The sequence below is a fragment of the Seriola dumerili genome, unplaced genomic scaffold (genome assembly GCF_002260705.1).
Source record: "Seriola dumerili isolate Sdu_G_001 unplaced genomic scaffold, Sdu_1.0 BDQW01000003.1, whole genome shotgun sequence".
Taxonomy (NCBI): Eukaryota; Metazoa; Chordata; class Actinopteri; order Carangiformes; family Carangidae; genus Seriola; species Seriola dumerili.
The window spans coordinates 13,858,161-13,871,926 of record NW_019174258.1 but is presented as its reverse complement, the minus strand read 5'-3'; the positions used below and the strand labels follow the sequence as shown (position 1 = coordinate 13,871,926).

The window sequence follows — 13,766 nt, the reverse complement described above, 5'->3', positions numbered from 1 at the left end:
GTCGGTAACCTGTTCTGGGTTGGCATTTTTGTTATGTAGACCTTAACTGGGTCATGATCACATTCAGTTTTAGCTTTTGAATAAGCATAGTGCTTTATGTTGTTCGACTGTGTGCAAGTTTGTTCTATTTTTGTTATTAATGCTCTAAAAAGTCCATTAAGCCCATCTTGCAAATTAACCATGTAAAATCCATTTTGCTCTTCCATTAGCTTATATCTTAGACATCAGAAGTTGAATAATCAAACACCCAATTGTCCCCTACTCCCTTTAAGTGATAGTTCGGGTTATTTGATGTAGGGTTGTGTGAGGTGCTGCTGCATAGTCAATGAACTTTATTACACAAAGCTCCAAAAAATCTTTCATTTTACACAACAGTACACAAACAAACACAGCTGTACATTTTAGTGAAATGGCTTTTTTCCCCTTTCAATTAACCAGCTTTCGTCTGTCACAACAATGCATTTAGATGAATGTTAAATTATTACGCAGGACCAAAACGGTGTTAGTATATGATGTAAAGTATAGTGGGGGAATGAAAAATTACTTCAAAGAAAACAAATAAATAAAATAAGGAGCAATTATAAAAAGGCCCACCTGTGACATTGACATAGACCATGGTGAAGGCTGCCAGTGGTACAGCGGCGACGTTCTGGGCTCGAACCCGCAGCATGAAGTTTCTGGTGGTCTCATAGTCCAGGGGCTCTGCCACCAGGATGGAGGCCGAGCCGTCCTCTCGGTTGGGGGTCAAATAGAAGCGAACTGGCATGTTTGTCTCTGGAACCATACCGTCCTCCAAATTGTAAGTCACCCTGGGATCCCCAAGCAGGGATGTGGCTTTGATGGTCTGTTTAAACAAAGACAAGGAGAGCCTGTGCATATTCTCATTTGTCCAGGTCATGGTATCCTAAAGGAGTTTTAAATCAAAACGCAACTGGACTTGATTATTTGTCTGGGAAGACGTTTCACCTCTCATCCAAGAGGCTTCATCAGTTTGTGTACGCAGAAAACAAGGAGAGTTTAACATTGAAGGTAAAACCTTCAATCTATGTCTACAGCCAGTACTGAACCCAGTGAAAACCCATGTCACCACCTCTCACATATGTAGTTGTCATTTCCCATTTTTTTAGAGTAAATTTAATTACCCATGATCACTTTGTTGTGTAAGTGCTCCTAAAAACAGCCAGTAATTTGCATTTGACAGAAATTTTGTTTCCAATTATCAGTTCTGAGAGCTGGAGAAATGCTGGATCCCAGCAGTGATCCTCAGGACAGGGATGGAACAGAGGGCAGCAGCAGCTGAGCTTCAATGGAAGTGTGCGTTGTAAACAGTGACAAATGATCTGCCCAAATGGAAAAAAGTGTTTTACAGCCTATAATAATGAACACTAAAATATTAAGGCAGTAAGTCTCAAACTGTTAGACTAGACAACAATCTGCTGAAATCCTGTGGGATCAAATAGAAATGCTCTCTGCTCTTGATCATGCATTCTCCCTAAACTAATTAAGGAGAGGCTACTCAAAGCTGATGCCACACACACCCCAATTAAAATCAAAAATGCCATCTCGGACGTGATGCAGCTTTCCTACGGGTGACCTAGCTGTATCCATTCAACCTGCGGAGCATAGCAGCTACAGTAATGAGACACCCTATTAGGCATGCAGAACTGGCAAACATGCCTGACTACTGTATGAGCTGATTTGGGCCATAAAAACCTCAGATTTCCACAGTAGAGCTATTACAGCCCGCTGAGAGTCACTGCATCTTTGCATAACAGTCAAATCAACAATGAACTGCCATCTCAATTAATATGTTGTACTGCAGGGACCACAGTCTCCCTCTTTCTCCCTCCCTTTATCAGCATCTCTCACAAGCACAATTAAACACATACACGCATTCTTGGGTAAAGTACTCTCCTCTGTCTTTTTATTTCCATCTTTTGTTTAATAGTATTCATCAGCAACTTTAATGGATTTAATTGCTTTCAAGAGATCCTGGGAGAAATCTGTTGATTAGTTGACAGTGTGTTAGTGGCATTAAAAGGCAATGTCCATGAATAATCAAATCCAGCTGATAGTATACTGAATATCTGAATTGTGAAATAATAAAGCTTTATTGGTTGGAGTTCAGGGTTTTGTTTTGTTGAATGTTACACAAAACTGATTGTTGCTCCTAGATTTTTTTTTTTTGTAGAGAGGAAGGGGAAATAAGGGGTTAGAAAGCAACAAGCATCTCTGTAAAAACCGAGCCAGGAATTTTACAGTACTATTGTGTGTTTTCGCTCTACACCAGGATGTCAAACATTGTTATTTTTATGTCGAATTAATAAAGATATCAAGTTTTTTGTTCAGTTTGCAGACAATTTATTTTTGGTGTAGGTGTCTGTCACTGCTTTCTCCTAGTTGGTAATCATATCACTGCAAAAAAAAAAAAAAAAAAAAAACTGCCTCCTCTATCGTAATACTGTATATATGCAGCACTGCACTGAGCTGCACTGACCTTTCTGAGTGCAGCCAATAGCTAAAGACTACTGTTTGTGTTTTGGGTCAAGGTGGAGGACAAGAACTTTAAATTGCCCTTTTTTTATTTTATTTTTGATTTTATTCATCCAGGGAAAATTTCACAGAAAGTCAAGCCCTCTTTTACAGTGGAGGTTAAAGGCCTTGCTCAAGAGCACCTATGTGGTCACTTCCACCCAGTCACAAATATGTTTCTCTTTAGGCCACCACCCCCTTGTTTGTTAAATACATGAACATACCTTGCCTGTTTTTCTATTTTAAAAATGTACACAGACTCTTCCTATGTGTTTGCTAGGGAGTGGATCCTTCAGTCTTCTGCATCTGCTTCCTGTTACTGGCAGCTACCCCAACCCCATCCCAACGTACCACGATGGGTGTGTCTCGGACAGTGTTTTCCGGTATGACCACGCTGTAGCTGTCTTTCTCCCACTGTGGAGGCTGATTCTTCACATTGGTGATGGTGACAGCCAGCTCCACTGAACTGCTCCTGTTCCCTCCATCCGTAGCCACAATTTCCCTGGTGATGTAGCTCCTCTGTGGCAGAAAGTCCACAAAGAGAAAGAGCAGAGAAAAGAAGAGAAAATCACCTGATGGTATGTTTTTATTAAGTTATCTATTAGTCTGAAACAGTGATAATTACAGCCTCCATTATTATTGTGAATCTAGATCACACAGATTTCAGCAAGCTATCCATTTTCCAAACCTCCGTGCAGAAAAAAAATGACTGGCTGCATCCAGGTAAAAACAAAAATACTTTAAGATAATTGTATTGATTGTAGGGCACTGTGGAGCAACAAAGTTGTGTAACCCTTACAAAAGCAATTAGCTTTAGCCACTGTAATCAGAGGAAATTGTCTGTTTCAGTAACTAAAGAAGATAATTTAACCAAAGCCCCTCGAGGTGAGGTTTAACATAAGCCCTTGATGAGTTTTTTTACCTCACCTGCATATCCAATTCATAAAAAAACTATATACACTGTATTTGTAATGTTTTATGTGTGCGAATAAATAAATCAAATCAAATTTACACTGGTCAAAAAACCTGCTAAGACCTGCTGACATCAGGCTCTTATCAAAGGGTACAATCAGCATTCAGTCCCAGTTCAAATGACTCTGCAGTAATCACGGATATTTATCGGCTTCAATAGGCAGTGATGTAAACACAACTCCCGCATGAACACACAAATTTATCGCCTTACTGTGGAGTCTTACAGAGCACAAACACCGTAAACAGACCTGTCACCTCCTCAGCACGGTGCTGTTACATCAGAAGGGCAGAGGCTACACCTTCTGCAGAGAGTAAGCTCTGCTTGGGGCTGCACTCAATAAGTTTTAAAAACACACAATTGCCGACCAAAGCATCTCACGTGTAGGCTCCGACACTTACAGGAGCCCCACCCCGGGGATGAGACACGACTTACCTATTTTAGGAGTCTGCACGGCAACTAGCAGCTCACTCTTTGGATCTGCGCGTGTGGGTGTGTGTGTGTGTGTGTGTGTGTGTGTGTGTGTGTGTGTGTGTGTGTGTGTGTGTGTGTCCTCGGCACTTGGTGACGTTGCTCCCTGCAGTTGTGTGTGGCTTTTTGAACAGAAAGGCAAGCATCTGGCGGTGTGAAAGGAGTCCTACATTAAAAAAAATGTTTATATGTGCTAATTTTGGTGTAAAAAGGGTGCAAGAATTTATACACTCAGTTTGACTTAATTGGCATAATTTTCATAATTTTCAAGATTTTTGTAGTTTTGCAGTTTTAAAATACAATCTTTGCTCTTAGCAATTAAGACAACTGAGATTGTCACAGGCTGAAATTGACATGTAGGCAGTGTCTGCATGTGTATTATACTTTATGCAGTCATCCTCATTAGTGGCAAGTTTTGTATCTTCAAACATGGATATGTTCTAGGAAACCATTCTCTCAGGCAAAAATACTGGCATGGTGCCAGGTGTTAGTGTAAGATGCCAGGTGCTGAGGATACAGACATTCATTTCTCTTTGCACTAGAAGATGGTGAGTTGTTGCTTTTTTTTTTGGCTTTTATCATTGTGGCGCTCATCTAAGGCACAGACTTCTTTTGTGCGCACTACGTGACAATTTCCTCTATTGCTTGTTCATGTTCCCACAAAGATTGTTTTTCTTGCTGGTAGTGAAGCAAAGGGTTAGAGGCAGTGAAGTGAGGAAAAAAAATCAGCAATGTTACTTCTGCTGATGCCAAGGAAAAGGCTCCAGTGAAGACATTATCACATATTCTGCCTGGCTGTCTGCTACTGGCCACTGGACTTTTGCCCCCTCATTGTCAGCAATAAAGTGCCTGAATGCAAATATACTTGCTTTTCTGGCCGTGTACTGGGAGAAGAAGCATGTTGTTTTAGTTGTGGTCTAAAGTTCATCGCTAGCCTTGCACGGGGCTCTTGAGTGGAAATATGAAATTACATAATTTCCTTGAAGTGCTTCTGTGCCATTTGGAGTGGTCCCATAAGCATGATTAGCCCCAAGGACATGCAAGAGTCTTGTAAAAAAAAAAATCCAAACTGATGAAGGATTGCATTTGTTATTCACAATGTTGCTATCTGCTGTAACAGAAACACAGCAGAAGCTCCTATCGTACACAGCAAACTGTATGATGTAAGCTTTTTAAATAGCAAGAAGAACCTGCCTTAAATATGGTTTATATATATATATATACTGTATATGGTTTATTTTGTATACCTGAGAGATGGGCTGGTTGACGTACACCCAGCCTGTCAGCGGGTTGACCCTGAGGTATTCCGGCTGTTCACTGGACATAGAGTAGGTGATGGCTGCATTGGTGCCAAAGTCATCATCATGAGCTGCCACCCTCAAGAAACTAGTCCCGATCATGGTATCCTCACGAAGGAAGTCTACGGAGAAGAAGAAGTGTGGTTAATGCTTCGGTGGTTATGTATGAAGGGCCTTAATTTGTTGTCTTTTAACTGTATGCTCAATGTGCTGTAACTTAAGAAAACACAAATAAATGAAGAAAATTCTTCACCACTCTGACAGCACATTTGGAAAAACACTGCAAACAAATAAAACACAATATAATTAGGAAAGACATTCACCAATTTGACAACACATATGCTGCATAAAGAAGCACACTGCAAATAGAGAACAAAAATACATTTACACTCCAAACCATACAGAACAAAATGCAACTTCAGCTACACCACATAACAGGGGGACTAAAAAACCTGATGAACACACTCATAATTAGTTATCGGCTCATGTTGGGTCATGCCAATATCTCCTGAAGCCCGATACTGGAATCATGCCATCACAATGTTGCTAAATTAAACATTTTCAACTAATATCCATGTTTGTCCGTTTTAGTTGTCACAATAGTCAACCCTGTCTCCTAAAAATTACAACTGCAACAGCAAATACATTTTGTACAAAACTTGAATTGTCTATTATTGTAATGAGGAGATGTTGTTAATTTATGTTATTTTACAAGACACTTTAAAAATTAAAAATCCTTGTTAATGAGGGCATCACTTCCCACTTCAAGGGAAGCACTTTGATTAATAAATGTATTGATTAATATGATAAAGCCAATCAGAAGCCTTGATTCAATGGATCTCCAGTCTCTACTTCAAAGGAACGCAACATGACAATGTCTGAATAATGAGTTTAAATAAATACATTTATCAAATGTTAACTAATACAGGATAAATGCAATGTGTCATAATCCCCACCATGAAAAGTGGAGCAAAATAATACAGCTAATCAATAGCGGGTAAAATGAACTGTGTAATGAATTGGGCAATGGTTAAAGAGAATATGTTTTGTCTATTTACTATATGGCTATACTAAATGACATTAAGATGTCCTCAAATGAAATTTGATGATTAAATATGATTTAATTTTTATCTGAACATCAATCCAGTCATGAGCACAATATTAAGATCTCGCCTACTGTGAGTTGCACTGTAACTGGATATATTCCTGTTCGGAATTTGGTGATCCTCTGGAGCTGACCACTTGACCCATGGTCTGGTTGTACATCTCTCTGACATGGTAAAAGTTTGTGAGAGAAGGATCCTTTGTCTCTGTTTGCTATAAATTTGATAGTTTGATGGTGGGAAGAGTTAGAAGGGCGACATTTTTGGATCCATAACTCTACACGTCCTTACTATGAACTTCTTTAATCGCTTGTGACTGATGCCAGGCTAAGGATTTCCGCTACATTTATTAGTTTGACAAGCTGCAAATACATTGATACTGAGTAAGCTTTGGTTGCCTAAACAACAGCTGGGAACCCCAATCTCTGCTGTGACATTCATGTGCTTTGTAAATAGACTGTAAATAAAGATCAATGACATCATGATATCACCATGACATCCAACATATTTTTCTGCGGTTGTGAACCTCAGAGCGGGCTGCTCCACTGTCACCATCTTAGCAGTGCCTGACTCCACTTCACTCCTGGCTAATCAAAAATGGGCAAAGAGGGGCAGCGTGTGGAATGGCGACTTCGGTGCATGCCAGTTTAATAACTGTGGCAAGCATTGACATGTATACGTAGAGACTGTATTGGCCGCTGGATGACAACATCACTACCATATTAGACCGGACAAGACTGGCCTGTAAACAAACACAAATAAATGGAGGAGATAAAGTTTCTCTGGATAAAAAAAAAAAAACACTATTAACGTTAACATTTCTCAATTTCAATGAGTCCTTTTTATATTCAAGGGTTTATGATGCTACTGATGAAGATTTACATGAACTGAATTACTTAAGTGGTGGAAAATAATTCACTGTCATAAGGAATTGTTACAACTAGAGAATACAATAAATAAGATAAATGAAGTAAGATAGTGAGAGGCTATGGCAGTCAGTCTGCTTTCTATATTTCCATAGCATTGAAAGGATAGGCAGACAATTACAGAGAAAAACAAATATAAGTTGAGATATGCGTTTATTGATCCCAGAGGCAAAATTCAGATGTTAAAGCAGTATAACATAATTACGTGATAATCTATGGTAAAAAAAAAAAAAAAAAAGTAATCAAATTGTACAGTACAATATGGAATATAACTGTAATATAGTATTAAGTGAGATGTAGTAGTAGTACACCGATAGACAACAGTATAGTACTGCAGTATAGCATATCATTATTATTATTATCATTATTATTATTATTAATATCCTAAATATTCTGTGTTCTGACCTAAAGCACGAGAAAAGCTAAAACAATGGGTAAATAAAAAGAAGAAGCCATTTCCACAATATAAAAACTGTACATTTCATGTACATTACATTATATAGGGAAGTCGTCACAAGCCTAGGAATATAAGACAAAACCATGTTCATCAAATGTGAGTTTTGGCAATTCCTTATCACAATGAATTATTTTCCACCACATAAGTAATTAAGTTGATGTAAACCTTACGTTGACACACATTCATCTTTATGGAAACAGCAATTACAGCCTAAACTATCGCGATTATAAGTAACTGGAGACAAAACTTTTCTATGTAATTGTGGATAAAATGTAGATAATAAACCCTCGAATATAAAAACGACTCATTTACATCGTCTGAAAAATGTAAGTCCAATATGGGAGCGACGTTCAAAGTATTGCAGCAATGTATTTGAATGGCCATGGCGTTTATGTATAGCCTATATGTCTATGGTGGCGAGCAGCTGGGCGTCTTGCTCGAAGGTTAGCCCAAGGCTAATTCATTTCCTCGCTAATTAGCTTCTTAACGAGCTAAGCTAACAAGCCAGGTATGCTAATTAACGTTAATGTACGAATAACATTAGAGTTTCACTCACCTCAAAAAGCAGGACCACAGACCTTCTCGCGCTCTGTTAGTCGATTAACCGCACACAGAGCCACGTTATTAGTCCAATATTTCCAAGACAAATCCTTCAAAAGGCTCCAACACCACAAACTGAGGTCACGTTCAGGGACTGAATCGACTGTGACAGCACCCACTTGTCACTCAAAGCGGCCACAACCAAAATTATGCATAACTTTAAGCCGTAACAAAATTTCAATGGGTGACTTATATAAAAATTCACCGCTCGTACAGTTGTCATGAAGGGGGGAATTAGCTATAGTGACCACAGCCGTTTTTCATACCAGGGTGTATCCATGTTGGGCATTTTAACATTGAAGTCCAAGGGGACTAACTAACTTTTGGGGCCAGGCTCTAGTGGCCATTCGAGGATCTGCAGTTTTTGGCACTTCAACGTTTGGCTTCATTTTTCAGCCAGGGAGGTTAATGCTTGGCTTTATACTGTACAGTATATCCGGCATCCACCCCAACCGCCTCTGGTGATACCTCTGCCATAAATAAATATAGCCCGTCATTCATTCAAAAAATATGTTGCCCCTGAACATAATCCAGCCAGTGATCATGTTTACTGCAAATCATATTTTTGCTGTTACAGTTCATCCGTATAGAAGCATAATTTGTAAGAGACAGGGCTTCCTTTGCTCTCGTCCATTTGTATGCGTTCTCTTACTGTAAGTTGCAGTGGGGTGAGATCTGTCAGTCACCTTTACTTCACATTTAATATATACAAATATTTACTTACACTCATATCGGATGTTCTCAAACTTGGGACTGTTGTCATTCTGGTCCAAGATGAGGATGTTGAGCTGACAAATGCCAATCAGTGGGTCAGCTGCCTGGTCAGTGGCGGTCACTGTCACTGCATACTCCCGTTGGCGTTCGCGGTCAAATTTCCTGGCTGTCACAATTACTCCTGGAGACACAAAGATAACAAGGTTGATCTGACAGCTAAATCATCCCAAACACCGCTTGGTCTCATGTCCCCAGAGCATTGGCAATTTAACACTAAAATGATTTCCTCTGTTTGCCTTGAGGCTAAACTTTAAAGACTAGACAAAATAGGAAAGGACATGAGAGTTTTTCAAAAGTAGTTATCATCAAATCCAAAGGAAATTATCTTCATTATTTATTTTACAAATGATGTTAGTGATGACATTTACAATATTTCCTGCTCTACTAAAAATACTGTTGCTACTGAAAATGAAAGGTTATTTTATGTTGTACATAGACCTCTTGATGTTCACTTTTTGGCATTATGCCTAAGCCTTTGACATGACCAAGCAACTTTGCAAACACATGGGAAAGACGTGCACAGGCTCAACGCTGCAGTTTTTGGCCTTTGGATTGTTGTTGGTGATACATTTTCCTTTTGATTTTGGTGCCAGTTTTTAAAATCAGAGTATACTTTGAGTTAACCTGAAATAAACTTTTAAAACACAAGAACAGCAAAGTTCTGTAAAGTTTCTGGTTTGTGAAGGGAATTCAAATTAAATAAAACCTGCATAAGACTTCCCACTGGGATGAAAGCATGCATACTCCTACATCTTTGTATGTTTGACTAACCCTAACCCTAACCCTTACGTTTTAACCCCAACCTAACCCAAATACTACAGTCTTTACTATACTGTACATCCAGCCACTAGGCTTTGAATTATGATCCTTTCTTTTAGCTGTAAAATGACAATTACTGTGTATTTGATACTAAAATTGATCTAATATCTTAGCTTTTAATTGCAAACTTATAAACTTGTAAACAACCACGCATGCCTTGCTGCACAAGGCATGCTAAAAGGAACTAAGTCTACACAAGACTTCCTACCAGGATGAATTGTATTTGTAGGTTTGTGCAAGTGAAAGTGAGTTTGTGTGCGTTTCAGTACCAGTGTCAGGGTGTATGCTGAACGCCGGCACAGTGGAGTCTTTGTGCATGAAGCCGTATGTGACCCTGCCATTGGAGCCCTCGTCAGCATCCACAGCATGAACCTGCAGAACGAACGTCCCCGCTGGCTGGTTCTCCAGGACTGACGTGCTCTCTCGGTACTGCTGACACTGAATAGAATGAGACAGCGGGGGGAGAGGAAAGGTGGGAGGAAGAGAAGATTGTGGCAATGTAAGTGCAGGGAAACTTAGATCAATACTCCATTCTATCGAAACTGTAAGCAAGATTGTGTGGGAGGTGGAATGTTATTTATTTTGAAAGGACAGAGTAAAGATTATGTATTGGTGAGACAAAAAGTGTAACATGGACTCAAAATAATGGAAAAATACAGAAATACAGTGAGAACCCTGGGTCCACTGTGTCCACCTGTTAATGGTAGATGGTGGTAGTGGGTTCAGGGGTCTTGGAACGTATCCCAGCACCCTTTGGGCAAAGGTGCTCAATAGCTGCTTTGTGATGTGCTCACTGTACCACCCGCACTTTGGTAAACATGAAATAGGTTGATCTTTTGGCACCCGATGTGTATAGTGCCGTCCAAAACATTTCACAGAGAGCCTTTAGCAGTGTACAAAAAAAAAAAAAGCTGCAGTTGTATTCAAAAAAGATGCAACCTGATGTTACAAGAACTAAAAAATGAATTAGGTATATCTGCCTGCTTAATAAAACCTTTCTCTTTAGAATAGATAGAAGTCCACTATTTACGCATGCTGCTTAAGGTCAACTAATTTCGTAACATGTAACACTAAATATTTCAATGCATTATAAACTGCCCATACAAGAGGAACTGTATAATGGACAGTGACACAATATTTCTTCAAGATGGCGGGGTGCAGAGGATAGCCCAACCATCACAACTAAAGGTCCAAGAACAATGCCTCTTTGCATAAGAAACATCACGTCAAAGAGACTGCATGCAACTGATTTTCCATCCCTTCCATTGTATGCAGTAATAACCTCACCTCAGCATTGCAAACATGGTCGCTTCCATAAAACCACTCCGACATAACCATAAGAGGATATGCCGGAAACAGATTGTGTACAGTATGGATGGCACTGTATCCCTTCCATATCAAAGGATGTATACTTTTACGAGGAATGTTGTGCTGTAATAAAGAAAAAAATGTATAAAATGTACCACATAATTTAATGAATATGAAAGGATAACCAACAACCGACAATGAGAAGTAAAAACATTTTATGATTATTTGCCATCTTGTGTTTTAAATGGTGAGAAAAGAGATAAAAAAAACATGTATATTCCAGGGAAGTTCAAATTCTAAAACAATTAACCCTCGTCTCCATTGAATACCACATGAATTACTGGAGTCATCTTAGAGATTCATTCAGTGCCGTAAGTTCTTGGTGTGATGCAAGGTAGCTGCTCCGTGTTTGACAAGTTCAGTGATTGACAAAATCTTTAAGAACCCAGACACAGAAAGAGCTTTATTATCCTCATCTGAACCCTGTCTGTCTCTCACTCACTCTCTCTATTCTCTCTACCCACATTCTTCTCTCTCTGGTCTCTCTTCTCGCTCTCTCTTGCTCTGTCTCCATCAACTATTTTTCCTTTTTTTTTTTTTTCCATGAGTCACCGGAGCGTTGAAGCTGATGTGCAACAGAGACAGAAGAGAAGGAATCCCTCAGTGCTGCCGTTGATGCCTTCTTTTGGCATCTAATTAATGACAGGGGAACCTTTTTTCTGTTAATTTTTTCATGTTCCCTCTCTGTATTCCTTCTCTTATTCTTCCTATCATTTCATTTATTTCCTACATTCTTCTATCATGCAACAATGCTTCACCTTTCTCCACCTTTTCAACCATTCCTTCTGTAGTCATCATAGGGGTTTTCTACCTTTTACCTCCAGTATGTAGTTACTGTTGAATAGCATTTTTCTTTATGCCTTCATCAGATTATGGAAGGAGTTTGGTTTGGTGAAGATATGCAGGTTTGCAAAACAGACATTCACCTACGCAATTAATCAGAAGGATAAACGAACTATGCACAGGGAGTGAAGATGAGATATTCCATATCAAACAAACACAACAATAAGTCCAAACACAAAAAGATACCGTGAGCAGCTGGGTTGACAGTCAGCACCTTCGAGTCTAACACTATGGTACTGGTTCTGTGAGGGTAAGATGGAATGTGAGGTTGATCAGTGGCTTAGTCAGCACTAATGTGGGCACTGTCCTAGACTGTCATGCCAAAGAAGGACCTCAGTTTGAAAGAAAAACTCTGGACTAACCAGATGATCAAAGTTCACCCGCTCATCTCTGATCATGAGGTTTAGTCAAAGGCTAAAAGAATGAGATTGCAGACACAAGCAGCAAAAGCACAAATGAGTTTTTCTTTGCAGCATGGCTGGGTTCACCCTTGGAGACTGTAAGACATCAGTTGATATCAATGCCCCCCACTCCTCCAGTTTCTTTTAATTAAGATGAGCTAACATGAGGACAAAGACTGTGGTGCGAAGAACTAAGTTGTTGGCCACTGAAAGAATTTCACTCATAGAGACGGACAGTGATGGAGAAACAGGCCATTTCCCAATTTTCATTATAAGATATTTTTGTTGAAAAGAGCCACTTGAGGTGTGGACAGTAGGAATAGAACGCTGGTCAGAACGAGAACACGCTGGAGCAATATCCAATCAGGCCTGGGAACACCTGGGACGCCTCAGGAGGAGCTGGAAAATGTGGCTCGGTAGTTGAAAATCTTAGCTACCTTACTTGCTGTGCTGCCACCATGATCCCAGGTAAGCAGCATAGAGTGAGTGGGACATTTATGAAGGCTGGTAGGTGAATGTACTTTGATAAAGCAAAACTGGCTTATATGCAGATGGGTAGAAGAACTTAAGTTCTGGCAGGCGAGCAAAACTCTGGAAATCCCACTTTAGGTATTCCAAACTACAGACTGGAACTCGAATACATGAACAAATAACAAAAGTGAAGAACGAGGAAACACAAGGGAACAGAACAGGTACCAAACAGAAGAACTGACAATGAGTGAGGGGAAGACAACAGCTGTGTCTCAATTCAGGGGCTGCATCCATCGAAAGCTGCATTTGAAGACCAATTGCATCCCAGAAACATGACAAGGCTGTTCCATTTCAAAGGCTCCTTCAAATGTGTCCTTCATTTCCTGGGCAACGAAGCGCAACCAATCCCAACATTCTTTGTGCGCCGGTGATGAATCACTTTTCAATAAGAGAATTGAGAGAGGTGGACTCTGCAAATAAAACAGTGGCCAAGGATGAATAGGAAATCCTCCATAGACCAGACTGTCTCATTTCAGTTTAGCTTTTGCAGTCTCCACAGTCTCCGGAGGCCAAGCCTTTGTAGGCCGCATCCCCCAAACAATGCAGCCCGATTTGGGACACAGGTAATGAGACACAAGTGAAACACAATAGGGCAGAACAGGTATTTGGGATCATGTAGGCGGGAATCAAACCGGGGCAGGAAGTAAAAACCATAAACACAACTGGAAAGATA

At 39.8% G+C, this 13,766-nt stretch overlaps 1 protein-coding gene across 1 annotated transcript in view; it reads right to left on the bottom strand.

The window, feature by feature from the left end:
• LOC111219349 (neural-cadherin-like) overlaps window positions 1-13,766 on the bottom strand; it is a 319,768-nt gene that overhangs the window by 165,927 nt on the left and 140,075 nt on the right. The window contains exons 9-13 of the mRNA XM_022741986.1: window positions 10,220-10,388; window positions 9,082-9,252; window positions 5,221-5,393; window positions 2,884-3,051; window positions 595-844 (exon numbers count right to left, since the gene is read on the bottom strand). Coding sequence (XP_022597707.1) covers window positions 595-844; window positions 2,884-3,051; window positions 5,221-5,393; window positions 9,082-9,252; window positions 10,220-10,388 — 931 coding nt within the window. The remainder of the gene's footprint in view (window positions 1-594; window positions 845-2,883; window positions 3,052-5,220; window positions 5,394-9,081; window positions 9,253-10,219; window positions 10,389-13,766) is intronic.